The sequence below is a fragment of the Alosa pseudoharengus genome, unplaced genomic scaffold (genome assembly GCF_046254945.1).
Source record: "Alosa pseudoharengus isolate Yale_2024_CS ecotype anadromous, Long Island Sound unplaced genomic scaffold, YU_APseudo_1.1 YU_APseudo_1.1_scf_18, whole genome shotgun sequence".
NCBI lineage: Eukaryota > Metazoa > Chordata > Actinopteri > Clupeiformes > Clupeidae > Alosa > Alosa pseudoharengus.
This window is the reverse complement of record NW_027468650.1, coordinates 34,048,251-34,064,496: the sequence shown is the minus strand read 5'-3', so window position 1 is coordinate 34,064,496 and position 16,246 is coordinate 34,048,251. Positions and strand designations below refer to the sequence as shown.

At 42.2% G+C, this 16,246-nt stretch overlaps 1 protein-coding gene across 1 annotated transcript; it reads right to left on the bottom strand.

The window, feature by feature from the left end:
• Positions 1–39: 39 nt before the first annotated feature.
• Positions 40–5,753, bottom strand: LOC143131404 (protein APCDD1-like). The gene is made up of 5 exons (XM_076291029.1): positions 5,111–5,753; positions 4,583–4,748; positions 3,838–4,357; positions 1,630–1,954; positions 40–1,066 (listed from the first exon to the last, which is right to left on the bottom strand). Exons 1-5 carry the CDS (start codon positions 5,169–5,171, stop codon positions 627–629), a joined length of 1,512 nt encoding a protein of 503 aa, XP_076147144.1. The 5' UTR covers positions 5,172–5,753; the 3' UTR covers positions 40–626.
• Between the last annotated feature and the right edge of the window lie 10,493 nt (positions 5,754–16,246).

The window sequence follows — 16,246 nt, the reverse complement described above, 5'->3', positions numbered from 1 at the left end:
ATCAATGTTCCTCATAATGTATTATGGTCTCTAGAAGTAGGTTTAATACGGCATCTATTTACAAGCATAGAAGACCATAGAATGTGTTGACTATCCTGAGTATATACACAAATAAAGCCTGATACAGAATTTACTATTTACAAGTAGCTTTGATGATGTCAGTATATTTGTTGGACAGATTTGGTGGTTTGCTAGCTTTAGGCGAATGCACTGTTTTGAATACCATGGCATTCTGTGTAACACTTAAATGTTTATTTTAGCTTTCTTTTGATCCCTTTTGTAAACAGCTTAGACAAACAACACCCAACACAGACCGCTGAAATCACAAACTTGGCGCACGCATTCCCAGTTCTGTTCACGACAGTCTGTTGATCATTTAGAGCTTTATGCGACAAAGATGGCTGCGCAGTTTGTTTGATTGTGCATCGTCCACTTCAGTCTTAGATGGAGGACAAGGTCCCTTGCATCCACTTTTTTCTGAAAGGTCCTTGCAAAACAGAAAAATACGAAACCTTCAACTAAGAAATATTTTTCAGAGATCATCCCCTTCTTTTATCTGTCCATCCAAGGATGTTCCACACTCAAAATGACTAGAATAAGCATGGAACCTTGCAGTCTTGTGGGGATTATATTAGCTGTAAAATCGTCAGGGCCCAGATGAGAGTGTAGAGACAAAACCGGCGGTCACAGCAGTAGCCGTTGCCCAGTCTGAAGTGCTGGTCACCCTCCCTCCCAGCGCTCACTCCCCTCTGGGTGCCTAGGACACACTGCACCAGCGGAGGCTGGTAGGAGGTGGCCCTTTTGTGGGGCTGGTTGGGGCTGGAGCCATTGGTGGGCCGCTGACCGTTGTAAAGCAGGCGTCGGCCGGAGAGGTCGCGCTCGATGCGGAACAGCTCGTGCTCTGTGTGGGGCAGGCGGATGCCCAGGGCGGCGCAGCCCGCGGTGGGGGTGACGTCCTGCTCCACGCCCAGACGCCACGAGCCCTCGGTGCCACACTCGTCGCCGCTGAAGATGTTGAGAAGGGACGTGGTGGCCAAGTCCATGGGGGTCACCTTCATCTGAGTTACTGGGGTAGCAAGCAAACATGTCATTCAACACACTGTATCAAAGGTCAAGCATTTGGAGGAACCTCCATGTTTAATTGTGATTTCCTCTTTCTCCAATTGCACAGAACTGTAAAGACTGGGAACTAGGGTTGTAATTATCCTTGAAAAGGCCCTGAACAGGGCATCTGCCAACCAAAGCAAACGTTGATGCCACTCTCCATGGTCCAATGTGTGACAACTGCCCCTAAAAGCTATACATCCAAATAAACAAATACATTGAAGTATACTGTATGCTTGTCTAATATACATCTATACACACACAAATAGACCAACAAACACACACACACATAGACCAACCTACACAGTTCTTATCTCTTGACACTTTAGATTATATCTCTGTGCTTCAGACTTTAAATTACTATTTAAATACTGAATAATCTTAATATTTCCCATTTATTTCACTGGGTTAGGTTAAGGTTTCCAAGATTAATGTCATTACTGATTACACTTATCAAGTTTATGACAATAAACTTGATCTTGGTGTCCAGTATTATACAGCAGTCACAGAGCTTATTGACCATACCTGTGAAGACAAACTCAGTGCCCCCCATGACCTTGGCCGACGGCTGCCCTTGGCTATAGTGGCCGATGGCGTGCATGCTGAAGGTGGGCATCCTGCAGACCGGGTCAGCGTAGTGGTAGTAGTGTCCCTCCCAGGTGCGTCCGTCCTTGTTGAAAACAAAGTGGCGGGTGAGGAAGAGGACACCGGGGCGGACCTCGCAGCGCTGACTCACCCAGTGGCCCTGGACTCTGACCGGGGAGTCGGCCTGTGGGGGCAGGGAGGGAGGCTGCTGGAGACTCCCCCGGGAGATGATCCGGCAAACGATGCAGGAGTGATCGTAACCGTGCTGGAGAGAAGACAAACAGGCCCTTTCGGTTAGTGTGGCCAATAATAACATGGCTGTTTGGAATACAATTCAAAAAGGCAAACAATATTGTTTTTAACCGCTAGCCCTTTTCTTTATTGTTGATGGTTTAACTGCAGACAATTACAATCAATTTATTATAGGCCTAACATTACAACACCAACCACTAATAATCAGAATCAGAGATGTGGCTAAATTTGGATGTGATCACTACTGGAGCCAAAGTTTCAAATGAAGACTTTCAAGGCTAACTTAAATTTCAAAAGGTAATTGAAGCATAGCAATCAGCACTCTCATTTATAACAGGCGACAGCTGGTCTTGAATGAGCTGCTTTTGTAAGAGTTGTGTTCTCACATCAGCCTGACTTGAAGGAATGTTTGGGGAGACCAAATCACAAAATGTCACCACATGTGTGTGTCTTGACTGTTGAGCAAAGTCTTGTTCGCATTCAAGTTTCAACACTAACATTTCCAAAGAAGGTTGTGGTGGTAAGCCATACAAACAAACACTTTATTTTTCCACACAGAAGAAAAACCTTTGTTTCAATTTGAATCAATCAGTTGACCAGGCTTCTAGCCCACTGCATGGAGAGGCTGGCATGGACTCTGTTATTTCATATGCTGGGAAAATTCTGGCTTTACTACAGATAGACCTCGGACATTTGACTGCACCAAAACAATAACTGTGTCTGGCGGTGGGGGAGGTCCTGTGGTTTACCCCCTAACAACGCCCGAGGGAGTTCGGCCGGAGGCTTCTTTCTTTTTTTTTTTTTACTCAAACAAAGCATGCGGTTTGGCTACAGGTTCAAAAACGGCAGAGGTTCAGAGGGTTCGCACCGCTCTGATATCATTATTATAGCCCGCACTTCATTAGTGAGTGCGAGTGTAATTACAAGCGATGTTTAATTCATACGATATCAATCAAATGTGGAGGGGCCAGAGGACTTCTGAGAGCGATGAGGACAGACACGGTTTTTAATGGGGGGGCAGGCAAACCGATGACAGCCAATGATTTGCCAAGGCTTACTTGAGTCATCCATCATAAATAATTCAGATTGTACTAGAAACTCATTACCATCGCATTACATATTTCATGTACTAGCGCTTCTTTTTTCAGTTTTTCTCCTCTAAAGCGGGCATCAAAATGACTGCCAGTGCCAGCAAATGCATGGAAGAGAAGTGTGAGCTCACACACACACACACACGCGCGTGCGCGCGCGCACACGCACACACACACAGACACACATGAAAGGCATAAATCCTTCAGAAAGCCCCGTTCCATCTCTCTGGTCTGGCTCCAGATTAGCCAAGCCCCTGTGATGGAGCCGGAGGCACGCACAGAATCCGCGCGGAGCATCAGCGCGGCGCCGCGTGCAGAGGCATTACCTATTCCCTTTGAAGGGCGCGCGCGGAGGGTACGTGCCGGAACGCCACTGTGGGCACGCTCTTGCACTACCAAAATCTTTACCTTTACAACCTCGGCTGATAGTGCCTCACCGACGTGACATGACCTACAACACTGATCTACCAAGAAAAGCATCTGAGATGCCCTGTGATCAATCTCTGCATGAGACGCCCTTCAAGTGGACAGGTAGCCCACGCGAGAAACCACACGAGGCATTTTGGGTAGACCATGAGTACATGTAACTTTAATACTCTCATTTATTAATAAATTCTTAAATCTATCGACTTCATTTTTTTTTGCTTGCTCATCATCAGTAAAAAGCTCGGTGAGAGGTGAATTTATGGGGTGGAGACTGAGGATGGGGAAGGTTTCCCCTGGTGGTTACTCTTTCCCTAAGCCTCTCTATCTCACTTAAAACCTGATGCTGGATCAGCACCTGGAAGACCCCTGAGATGCTGACCTTGATGCTTAGGAGTGGGGGCTGATAGCTTGAGGGCTTGTGGACTCTCCTCCGGGAGACGTCGGTGTGCAAGTCTCCTAGGAGCAGTTCCTTCGTCTGGCTGTCGGGGTCACCGTGGCGATAGTGTCTCTCCACGCGCAGCAGCAGCAGCTCTTGCATGCTGAAGCCCAGAGGCCCCGTGCAGTCACGTCCCGTTGCCGGGTCCCACAGCTCGTAGCTCTCTTCCGGCTTCAAAGCTTCATCGAACCCGCAATCCCGGCTCAGCTTCGCGCTGAGGTCTCTTGCTGCCTCAGCAGTGTGGCTCACCAGCGCGACGCGATGGAGCTGGTAGTCCGCCTCCGTTCCTCCGCGGATGGCCCAGGAGGACTGTTGCACATGTACACTCCCCTGGACGAGGAGGGAGTATGTGGGCTCGGTGCAGTGATTGTCTCGATTGTAGAACTGCAGAGCACTGAAGGTGTGGTTTTCATAGAATCGGTAAGACCTGGTGAGAAATTCGGGCCCCGGCCTCACCTCACAGCTGAAGGAATAAAATAAAGAGCATATACAATATTAATGCATGCGTGCGTAATTATATTCCACTTCAGTCTACAGTTCCATAATTCAAGTCTCTGAGCACAGAGAAACCCACTGACTGTAGGCTATGACAATTATCATTAGTTGAAAACTCACTACCACTCCCAGACGTTGTCACATATCAAAGCAATTACACTATGAGCATTTACAATCTAATGCAGTGACTGACCTAGATGAGACCCACTGTCCGGTGATATTTGGCGGCATGTGCACAGTGACCTGCGCCCCGCTGTAAAGATGTTTCAGCATATGGTGACATTCGGTGGAGTGCCTCCCAATGTTCCTCCCAGACGCCAGCGGGCTGACAGAGTTAAGTGATGACCCTGCGGCACTGCCTGTGGGAGGTATAAGGCTTTTCTCAGGAAAGCTACTGGTATACAATGGAAAAAAACGAGGGAGCATGTTCCACTCGGCACAACATGATGCAGTACCGGCTCGTACTTCAAAAACTATCGTTGAGTTATAACATTTCCCATGGTTATGCATTTTGTCAAACGAGGAAGGCTTCTCGAATCCGAACCTTCATTTTTTTTGCAAATACAGTTATGCGTTATTTGTTATTTGAGTGAATTCACAAGAATTTCTGAAACCTACTCTCAACATTTGCGAGCATAAGCCTGTGTTTCAGTGAAAATAATTATGTGGGAATACAATGTGTCTAGAGTAGCCAAGGCTCGACAAGAACAAAGTTACTCACCAACATTCAAGCGCATTGCCAGAGGGAAACTTATTAAACTGAACAGCAGAAGTAACTCCATCTCGGATAAACGCAGATTCAAAATATGATTTCGATACAGGAAAAAGTCGACAGTAGAGTGCAATGAATCTCTTTGAAATGGCAATGATCAAGATGAACTCCAGACTCCAAGGTCAATTGTGAAAAGGGGGAATCTCCTCCAAACTGCACAAGTTACTCCAGGTATGTTGTTCGTGTGTCTCCCCTCATCCTCCAAAATGTTGGTCCAAATAGGCTACTTAAATGTTCTTCGTTTAGTAGTAACAGCTGCCATCTGCGCTTAAAGAATCATTCCATAGTGTTGAGAGTCGCCGTTGTTGCATAGAGACGTGTCTAGCGTAGTTGTCCCTGTTAAAAAAAATAACTTTTTAGATCGAATCTTCTCATAGAGTGGAGGGAAACCCACCGGAATGCGGCGCGGGAGAAATATCTGAAATGATGTGCGAGATAAAATATCTCTTCTTTTATCTCAGTTTCATCATCCACTTATCCCTTTAGAACGCGTTTGCGCGTCATAACCACCCACTGCTCGTCTTTAAAACACGGAGAACGGAGATCTTAGGGGAGGGCACTGTCACGATATGAACTCTGCGCCTCCCGTCAAACCGAGTCATTCCCATGTAATCGCCTTGAGAACACATTCGCCTCTTTGGACTGTTATCACAATTTTTTAACGTTGAGGTTTTTGCCCCCACCCCCTCTCTCTCTCTTGACAGATGTTTCCAAAATGTCACGTGAAAGTGTAGCCTACTGGGTAGGTAGTCTCAGAGTGACAACCGTCAACATGAGTCATTGCTTTTGAGAATAGCACAAGTTATGTGCGTAATTGTGTGGTTATGTTCATTTTCAGATACTTCCATGTTCAAGGATACAAGGATTTAGTTATCCCTGACTAAAGTTTATTCTTTCATAAATCACAATGAGCTATGCCAAGATATCATTTCACCTGTGGCATACAGTCAATCTCAAGAAATGCATAATTCAGATGCTTACTTGCATATTTAATATGATATTCCTTTTCATTATTTATGTGCAATGAATCTACGATAGTTCTATAGCTGCAAAATTCCATATTGTGCCTCAATTCATCTCTCCTTCTTATTTTCTTGTAGGCAAACCCCACAGGAATAGAGTTATTTGCTGAAGTATAAATGTGACTCACATTCAGGTGTGGGAAGAATATCTATCAACACGTGGCCAAAAACCCATCCAACTCGATTCATTCTACAACATTCTGGGGAGAAAACTATCTGAAAAAAACTTTAGCATTCATAACTTCTGAAATATCCTGGAGGGAGATTAAATATGAACTCATATATATAAAATGAGAAATGCCTCCTTCAGCTGTTGGAGTCTGGTTTTTAATCTATGAAATGAAAGTGTTTAAAGTTGGGCGTCTCTGTTTTAAATTCTCTTTCTTTCCTAATCTACTCAAATGTGTCTGAAAGTCTGCAGAGTGACCACTCCCTTTATTTATGGGTAAAGGGGGGTCATGTGCTGTCCTGTACCCAGTGGGCATTTGATGTCAATTCAACATCAATATGACATCAAACATCGACGTCAAAATTACGTCTAGAAACAGGTCTAGAATGAAAGTTGTATCTACGTCAATGTACTGATGTCAATTTGACGTCAAGATTTTGACCTCCGCGATGTCGTTTTGATGTTATTTTGATGTCATACTTTGTTGGCATTTGATGTCAATTCAACATTTATTTGACGTCAAGATGTTGATGTCGTTTTGATGCTATTCTGATATCATTCAATGTCAAGCTTTGATGTCAATTCGACATTTATTTGACATCAAGATGTCATGATGTTGATGTCGTTTTGATGCTATTCTGATATCATTCAATGTCAAGCTTTGATGTCAATTCAACATTTATTCTACATCAAGATGTCATTTCCATGTCAAGCTTTGTTGACATTTGATGTCAATTCTACATCTATTTGATGTCAAGATGTTGATGTTGTTTTGATATCATTCAATATCAAGCTTCAATGTCAAATAAACATAAATGCGACAAACATTGATGTCAAAATTACATCAGCATTTATTATATTTTGATTATTTGTGCAGAATACAAGTACAAAGACAACAAAATGCAGTTTGTGTCTAACTAGAAGTGCAAAAAAGCAGAAAAGTGATATACAAAGTATAGACAGGTGGTGCATATACAGGACAAGACACAGTGCCGTGTAGACAGTAGTATACAGTTGGTTTATAGAAGGTGGTTTAGAGTAATATAAATTAAATATGTGCAGTGTATTAGTAGTTATCTTATAAGGGCAGAATAAATATGGCTAAATATGAACAATGTATGACAACATGTACAATGTAGTAACAAGTAATGGAATGTTGGAGAACATTGAGAACATTGAGAGATCCAGTTGAATGGAGAGAGACAGAGAAAAGGTTTCTTTTAACAGGGTTCCTACACATTTTCTATTTTAAAATCCCATACTTTTTCCATCCTTTAATTTACAAACTTTTTGGTAGATTTTTCTGACCATTCTCGACAATGCTACTCCAAAACCAAACGTTTGTCTCAGCATCCAGGAATCGTTGAGCACCTACATTTGTGCTTTAACATTGATGGTGTGCCACTTTTTAAATCCTCCAACTTCCAAATGTGGCCCATACTCTGCAACTTTCACAACTTTGCTCCTTTCATTGTGGCCATCTACTGTGGAGTTGCTAAACCAAATTCAGAGGAAGAGTACTTAAGTGACTTTCTCCAGGAGTTGCAGCAGTTACAGCAAGATGGCATTGTTCATGGAGGCAAAGCACTTCAACTGTCTGTGAAAGTATTCATATGTGATGCTCTTGCCAGGGCATTCTTTAAGTGCATTCTTGTTACCATTCTTGTGAGTGATGCACTATCAGAGGCACCTATGACGGAAGGTTTGTTCTTGGGGCCAAAGAGCCAGGTGCGGTTCCAAGGGCTGAAGACTGTTTTGTTTAGGCCAGCTCTGCTGCCACTCTGCCTCCACCGCACTGCTGCCACCTGTGGACAAGGAGGAGTGCGAGTTATACAACAAAATTAGTTATTAGTTGTTAGTGGCAGCACTAGTATAAAACCTCTAGAATCTCTAAAAACAATCACAAATAGGGCAGTTCATCACAGTTCAACAATTGTGGTTTGGAACTAGGCCTGCTGCAACTGGATTGATAAAAAGTAATGTAGTTGCAAACATCTCACCTGGCTACTTGTATTTGGGAAGAGCAAAAGCTATCAGCCATCAGCATGATCATGTTATTAGGTTGTTGTTGTAGAACAAGGAAAGGAATATCCAGTGTTTCCTCTACATTTATTTAAGCATGGCGGTCCGCCACGGTTTAAATCCTATCCCTCTCAAGCCCTCTGAAGTCACATTAAATGGGATAGGATTCAGGAACTAATTAATTTAAACCTCACTGACCAGAAAATGTAATGTCTCTGTTTCATAGCAGAGTTATTGCTAATCACAGACATGATGTTGAGCAACTAGAATTGTTTTTAAAATCCCGGGAGTGATACCCCCAAGTTTTTTTTTTTTTTCCGGGGGGCGGATGGGTAGGTGGGTGGGTGGACTAGGGGGTGGCTCAAGGACTAGAGTGCCTTAGCCTGGGTTTTCCCATGCTGCCTTACTCACGCGATTTTATTCACGCTGCTAGGCAGCCTGGATTCTATGGACTTCGTTTTCACCTCAACGAAGGAACCAATCACAGAACGGAGGGAGGGCAGCAAGACGATGACGACACGCCGAAGCTGTTATGAGCTATGAACAGACGCATTTGATAGACATTCGTAGCGCCCAATAAACGGCTCTGGGCATTCGTAAACCATGTTTCAAATACGAGAAAATTAATGTCTAATTCCCAGACCCTATCTCAATGAGGTCTGACGTTAGCCAGGCTAAGAGCGCCTATTCATGGAAGAGGCATGCGTGTTGGAAGTAGTTTTCAGCTAAAGAGACACTGAAAACATGTTTTAATCTGTATACCATTAACATTGCATAACAAAAGTAAAACATTAATTTGTAGAGTACCAAAACCAGACGTCTTTTGAGTGTAATCAGATTATGGCAATCATTTTTACAATTGTTTACAACTTAACTCTATGTCCTCACTTGAACCCATTTGCAAGGATGGACGACGCTGAGTATAGAACGTGCTGGCAGTGACAGATAACATGTAAACGCGCCATAGCAGTGACGAGACGCACACACCATACAATCGGCCTGACATTTTGAGTGAACTTAAATGAACTACCTAGCAACAATTCCAACACCCACAAGTTAAGGATGTCTTCAGAGAGTTACACTTGATAAGCATGATAGGTCTACTTTCGGCGCATCAACAATTGAAATGGAGGGGCAGCGTGACTATTTCGGTAAAGGCTACAATCTTTGATAGGTGTAATCTCAAAAGAAAGTTCACTTTCTCCATCATCGAACTCTTGAATACAGTGATGGTACAAACCAATATCTGTAATGCAGTGGGTAAATTAACGTTACGTTAGCAGTAGTTTTTACGTTTTATGCAAAAAATATATGGTTTATGTAACAAACCCTTTAAATTTGAGAGAGACTGAACAAAAATATGAGTTTATTGTAAAGTTTTTGATGGGGAATTCAGAGGAACCCATGTAAAAAAAAAAAAAAACGAAAAACTGATGCATTTAGTCCAAATTAACTGTGCTAAAAAAGTAAAGTGAATGGGTGTTCAACTCTTGAAATAGCATGCATCTCCTTCCATGCAATACCCGCCCCACCACCACTTTTTTCCCATGCTTAACGGTAGTGTTATATGTAGATAAATTACAATACTTACAGTATTTGAAGTAGCTGCACAACCATGCTAAATAGTATAGTTTTGGCACACAGTACACAAAGACACTTCTGCCATCATACCGGAATGTAAACTATACTCGTAAACGTGCTAATTACCAACCATTTCGTTCGAAAATTCTAAAACAACAATGTTTTTTAATACTTCAAAATAACATTGTGTGTGTGTGTGTGTGTGTCTTTACCTGGTGAGTGAACTCTCTTGCGAGCTTGGACGTGGCACACATTTGGAATATTCCAGAATGCACTCAGTGTTCTTACTGCAGCAATCCTCACAACACACCACCTGCAAACAGAGGGAGACTAAGATTAATATGTTGCAAAACTAGTGATGGGGACGAGACCGCCTATGCCGAGTCCGAGACAAGACCGAGTCTTTGAAGGGTCGAGACCGAGTCGAGACCGAGTCCGTTGGTTTTCAAATACAGTCGAGTCCGAGTCAAGACCGAGTCTTTGAGGAAGCAAGTCCGAGTCGAGACCGAGTCCTTTAGGAGTCAAGACCGAGTCGAGACCAAGACCATAAAAACATGTCAGTTTTCATATGATTTAATATCACCCCAATTAATAATCAACAGTTAGGCCCAGGCTTGGAATTTCACCATTTTAGGGGCAAGGCCACTTGGCCTTCAGTTGGGCATATTTGGTGGGGGGCACAAAGGCCACATGTCAGGGCACCAAGGCCAAAGTTAACTACACAGTAGTAGGCTATAAAAATAATCAAAGTTGTATTTAGCCTATTCACAGCAGTAGACCTGAATCACTGTATGAAACATTACAAAAACATGAAACATGACATATTACATAGAACTGTAAATCATCTGATCATCTAATATTTAGATGTCTAGGCTATATGTAATATTTATATTTATTTTATATTTGGCCTGTTATGGAATCATGTATTGAACAATTTAAGCACAGCTCAGCTTTAAGAAACTGATGCAACCTAGATGCATGCTTAGCATTTTTTGATCATTAAGACTGCTTTCACAAACTCTTACTCAGCTGTATATCCTCTGATTTTAATATTTACCTATATCTAGGCAATATTTGTAACATTTATTTTGTATTTGGCCTGTTATGAAATCATGAAGAACGATTTAAACACATTTTGAAACCTAAAGACCAAAGTTGGAGACATGAATGTAGACCTTGCTGCAGATTACATTTTTAATTTAACCGGAATACTCTGGAACGGCTTACTGTACAGGGGAATGCTTTACACCTTTGTGTTCGGTAAGGTCTGCTGTTTATTCTGATATATGGTTTGTCATGTGTTGAACGAAGGGTTCGTTAAGTATTCCACCGAGATGAATGGGTAGGGAGATGGGTGTAGCACCTTATGTAGACGTTATGATTAAATGTAATATTATTTACTTTTCTCGCGAACCGTTCACCACAGCAATTAGCGGCTAACATTGTTTAAAAGCTGAGAAAAAGTTCTTTCATGTGATGTGATACATGTGCCTGTGTGATGAGTAGGCTTAGCGATTGCGAGTATTTCAAATGAGAAGAATGGGTGAATTTGGACGCACTTTCGGTCTTGCCATGCGCTGTCATTTTCTCCACTGTGTAAAACTGAATTAGTTTGCGCTGTGATGCTAAGATTATTTTGACAGGCTATAGGCTAAATAAAAATCGCTATTAAACGGACGCAAAGCAGAATATTGAAAGAAGGGAGCACCAAGGCCAACAAGGGGCAAAGACGTGGCCGCAGTGAAATTTCATTTAGATTTTTTTTTTATATGAACATAAAAAAATGCGTTGGTCTCGAGGACTCGGTCTGAAATTACGAGTCCTTCTCCTCCCACTGTGGTCCGAGACCGAGTCAAGACCGAGTCTTTGAAGGAACAAGTCCGAGTCGAGTCCGAGAAAGCAGAAATCGGTCTCGAGACCGGACTCGAGTACTACATCACTGTGCAAAACACACAGAACATGAAAAGACCATCACTGAAGCACTACTACACTCACATGCATCTTAACACATGCCTCAGAGCATGGTACATCAAACAAGGGGCAAATAAGGGCTATGAAATGAAGAACATGTAGCCTAACACTACCCTTCACAAACTAAAGATCCCTTTACTTGTAGGTATGATATTGAGGTGCCACCCACCCATCACACTTGCCCCATTCACATCCATTAAATGACAGGTCTGTTAATGAACATGGCTATATTAAACTGCAGTTCCTTAAATCAGTGGGTAGATAACTGATATATACTTAATTCATACAGGACCTCTTTGCAGTTATAGCAACACTATTATGTATCAACACTAGCACTACATGTATTAAGTTTAAATAATGTGACCTAACGTTACCTATGTCCCATGGAAGTTCGCAAGGTAGAGCTAACGTTAACCGTTATTAATTCTAACCTTCTAACAACTTTCATCTGTGTCTGCTAGCCTGCATGGTAACAGCCACTTTAAATGTAGCTAACATTACTTTAAATGTAAAGCTAACTTAATTGCGCCTGATATTTCATTCTAAAACTAACAAACAGACAAACAGGCAAACAAACAGATATTCCACATAATAGTGAAGTTAGTCTGCTACTGGAAAAGTTAACATTAACAGCTAACATCGCTAGCGTTAGCTCACTAGCTAATTCTAAACATGACTAACGGCTTTGATTAACATTCCATTATGAAAACAATATATTTCGAATAAATTCACGTTTTCAATTGGCATACAAAAGTACTGTAATTCTTACCTGGGATATGATGACGGCAGAGTTTGTACAGCTTACACATTCAGTCAGAGGCATGACAGAAAAGTGACGGTTGATTGTTGAAGTCACTGGTGACTGCAGTTGAAAAGGAGCAAACTCAGCAAAGATTCTAGAGTGCTACGCGAATTTGAATTTGATCAGGGGTGGGGGATGGGAATTGCTGTGTGTGCGCATGCGCTTATCAAGCGGCGATAAGCATCCGTTAAAAACAATCGTGAAAATGATTACTGTTGGCATTTTAGTCTGTTATATTACCAGACTGATTGGTAGAAGTGTCAAAACAATAGTAACATTAGCCTAGTGGGCTATTATTACTACTATTAAGATTATTAACATTATTGGTGGTCAATTCAATGACGTCAATTCCATATCATTTTGACGCCCTTTTTCCTATGCCTTTTTTCTTGATATCAAATCAACGTTGATTTAACATCAATCATATTGACCCAAGTTTATAGACCAGTGACTACATGTTAGATTGATCCCTTGTTGGATGTCTTTACAACCACAAGCAAGCCATAGCTTGTAATGCTAAAATAGTATGAAATTATAGATGCTCAACATGGTGGTCAAAACCTTGACTAATTCTTGACATCAAATTGACATCACGGTGCCCGCTGGGTAGCCTATCCCAGGGCTCCCTTAAAAGAGATGCAAGATCTCAATGAGACTCACCTGGTTAAATAAAGGATACATTAAATAAATAAAGTATCCTTGTTGGGTTTCTGAGGTGTCAAAAATGTTTATAGAATTACAACAGTTATGTATTTACAGATGAAAAGTGTTCTACACATTCTCCTAAGCAATCCATAGAGTGTGTCGGGTGATTTTATTGTAAGAATATTGGGAATATATCAGAACATCATACACTATATCACACTTTCAAAGATGTATATTTTTAATATGAGTCTGTCAGACAGTGATCTGATCACCTACTCTTTCTTAAATGCCAAGGCGCCAGAGAGGAGATGTGAAAAATGGTCCATAACTAATATCAGTCCAGGGCTCTCCTAAATGGCCTTTTAGTCGCGGGCTAGATGTCTTACCTTGCTGTGCTTGCTTTTGGTGAGCAGAGAGTCCTCCTTGTGCTCTCCCTGGCTGTCCGCCAGGCTGCTAGCAAAGCATAGCGTTCGCCCGCTAAACCATCTGGGAGCCTAAGCATATTTAACAAGACTAAAATATACTTGCTGAGGGCATTTGTGATTCTTAATGAAAACATGCTTGCATTGCATGGGCCTTTGATGCTTAAAGGTGAAAACGTTACTTCCAAAGAGAGCAAAAATAAATATTGGATCGTGTGAGTAAACATAGCGCCTATAAAGATGGCTTTGGAAGTACTGTAGATAAGGGAATTGAAATTTCACTTCAGTTTCGCCAGACCATAAAGTTTCTCAATGTTCTTTGCTGGAGAGTTATAAATTAGAAGATTTTTGAGAGCAGACAGAACAGATCTGTCAAGTTACTAAGTGCCAGGGCTATGCTATTAAAAAAAAACCTCATAACCCTATTCAGAACTGGCATTACACCTCAATCTACACATTTTAATCACAAATGGATGGAAAAGTCAACAAGGATTGGATTTAAATTCCCATTCCCAATTCACCAAGTAAGGACGCCATGGGTGAGCAAGGGGGCCAATAAGGTACCAGTGAAAGAGCTGGAGGAGGAAACTGGAGTAGATGAAAAGAGCAGCCAAAGGTCCCTGGTGAATAGAATCCCTCTGTTGCTCACAAGGGAGCCGGCCACTGATTAGGGATGGAATCCTCACACCCTTTGTCACCAGTAGTGATGGCAACCGAAGAGGTCAGAGGTCACCTTAACACTCTGTGAGGGCTTAGCTGACCTCCTCTTCACACAGTGCCTTCAGAAGAAAATGCACAAATGGAATTTTATTACTGGGACTTGAGGAAGAACTGAGACCCCTTACTGGCTGACTTAGGAGATACACTTAGAAAAATGGCCTACTTGATATGTGAGGGAAAAGAAGAAGAAGAAGAAGAAGAATGTGGATATGTTTATAATTCTGGGCCCTTCAAAGACATCCTGTCTAGCGTAATCATTATATATTGAAGTGGGGACGACAGATTCACATCATTAGTGTCGTAAAATATTCAGATGGCAAAATTATGAGCAAGCCCAGTCTTTAAAAAAGGGAGCAGTGTCAAGACACAAAGTGTGACTGGCCAATGGGAATTCACTGAGGCCCCAGGGTTTTCATAGCCTCTCTCACATCATCCCTCAAAAATCACCCCATTGAAATAAAACAATTTGAAGGAACTCTGATTCTTTCACAATGTACAAAAACTGTACAATATTTACTTGGTTAACTGGCAACAGAAAAGGGTACAAAAGTTGGATGGTCCTCATTGCGGTGAGCGGGAGGCCAGAGCTGGATGGGGAAGGCTGATGAAAATGAGTCATGTGTGTTGTTCAAACACCAAAAATGTGGCAGACATATGTTATGCCGATGAGGGACTGGAAGACATAAACAGCCTCAGACTTTAGAGGCGAAATGTCATTCTCTGGCTACGGTCCTCTGAAAAAGTTCCACATGCAAGCATGCTGGTGCCGCGTCCCAAGGCGTTTCAAAGAACTAATGATACCAGTTTTTCATTATATACTGCTTTCAGAGGAGTACGAGAATGGCCCAGTTGAGGTTTGAGTTGAGCCAACCTCCATTAAATGGCACAAAGCCATAAAATTGTATGACTGTGCGTGTGTGTGTCTCTGTGTGTGCGCGCACACATAAGTGCATGTGTGTATTTCTGTATGGTGAATTGAGGTTTCCATCCTTCCTGCAGCCTCAAACTTCAATCACTGCTGTAGAACAATGGACATCCAGCACAGGTTTTCATCCGTGAAGAGGCTAAGAGAAAAGCAGTGGCAACAACTGGGATCAAAGTCTGATAGCTGGCTACCTCCTTCGCAACTCGAAGTGAAGAATGCCCTCCAAAACAATGCTGCAGGCCAGCACCGCTCTTTGATCAAAATACTTTTTATAAGGGAAATCCGGCCTACAGTCTTCCTCCACTCTTTGACAAACACAGTTGTTTTCTCCCCGAAAGAAAAAAAAAACTCAAGTAATTGTGAGATGTATTTTCTTTTTTTAGTTTTTAAATCGTTTTTTATTTTCCTTCTCTACCTAAGCCTGTTGTAACAGCCTAACCCTAGTTTCTAATCCCCTGTGCAAACACAAGAGGAAAAAAAACCTTGAAAAAGACCACAGAACTCCTAAGACTACAGATTAGGATAAGACAGTCCTAGCGGGCAACAGAAACACATTGTAGGGATGAAGGGCTTACTGGGATGGAGAAGAATTAACATGGTGGAGATCTTGGATAGCAATGCAAGGTGCAAACTGACTACTGAAAAGGTCAGGCTGATCTACCTCCCTCACGTATCAGCTGCATCAACACAGTCTGTGATATTTACCACTGCCCTTCAGACAACAAAGAGAGCCAACAGTACCACACACACACACACATTCCCCATGTTTCCATATTTCATGCCAACCAAGACTGTTAAACTAGATC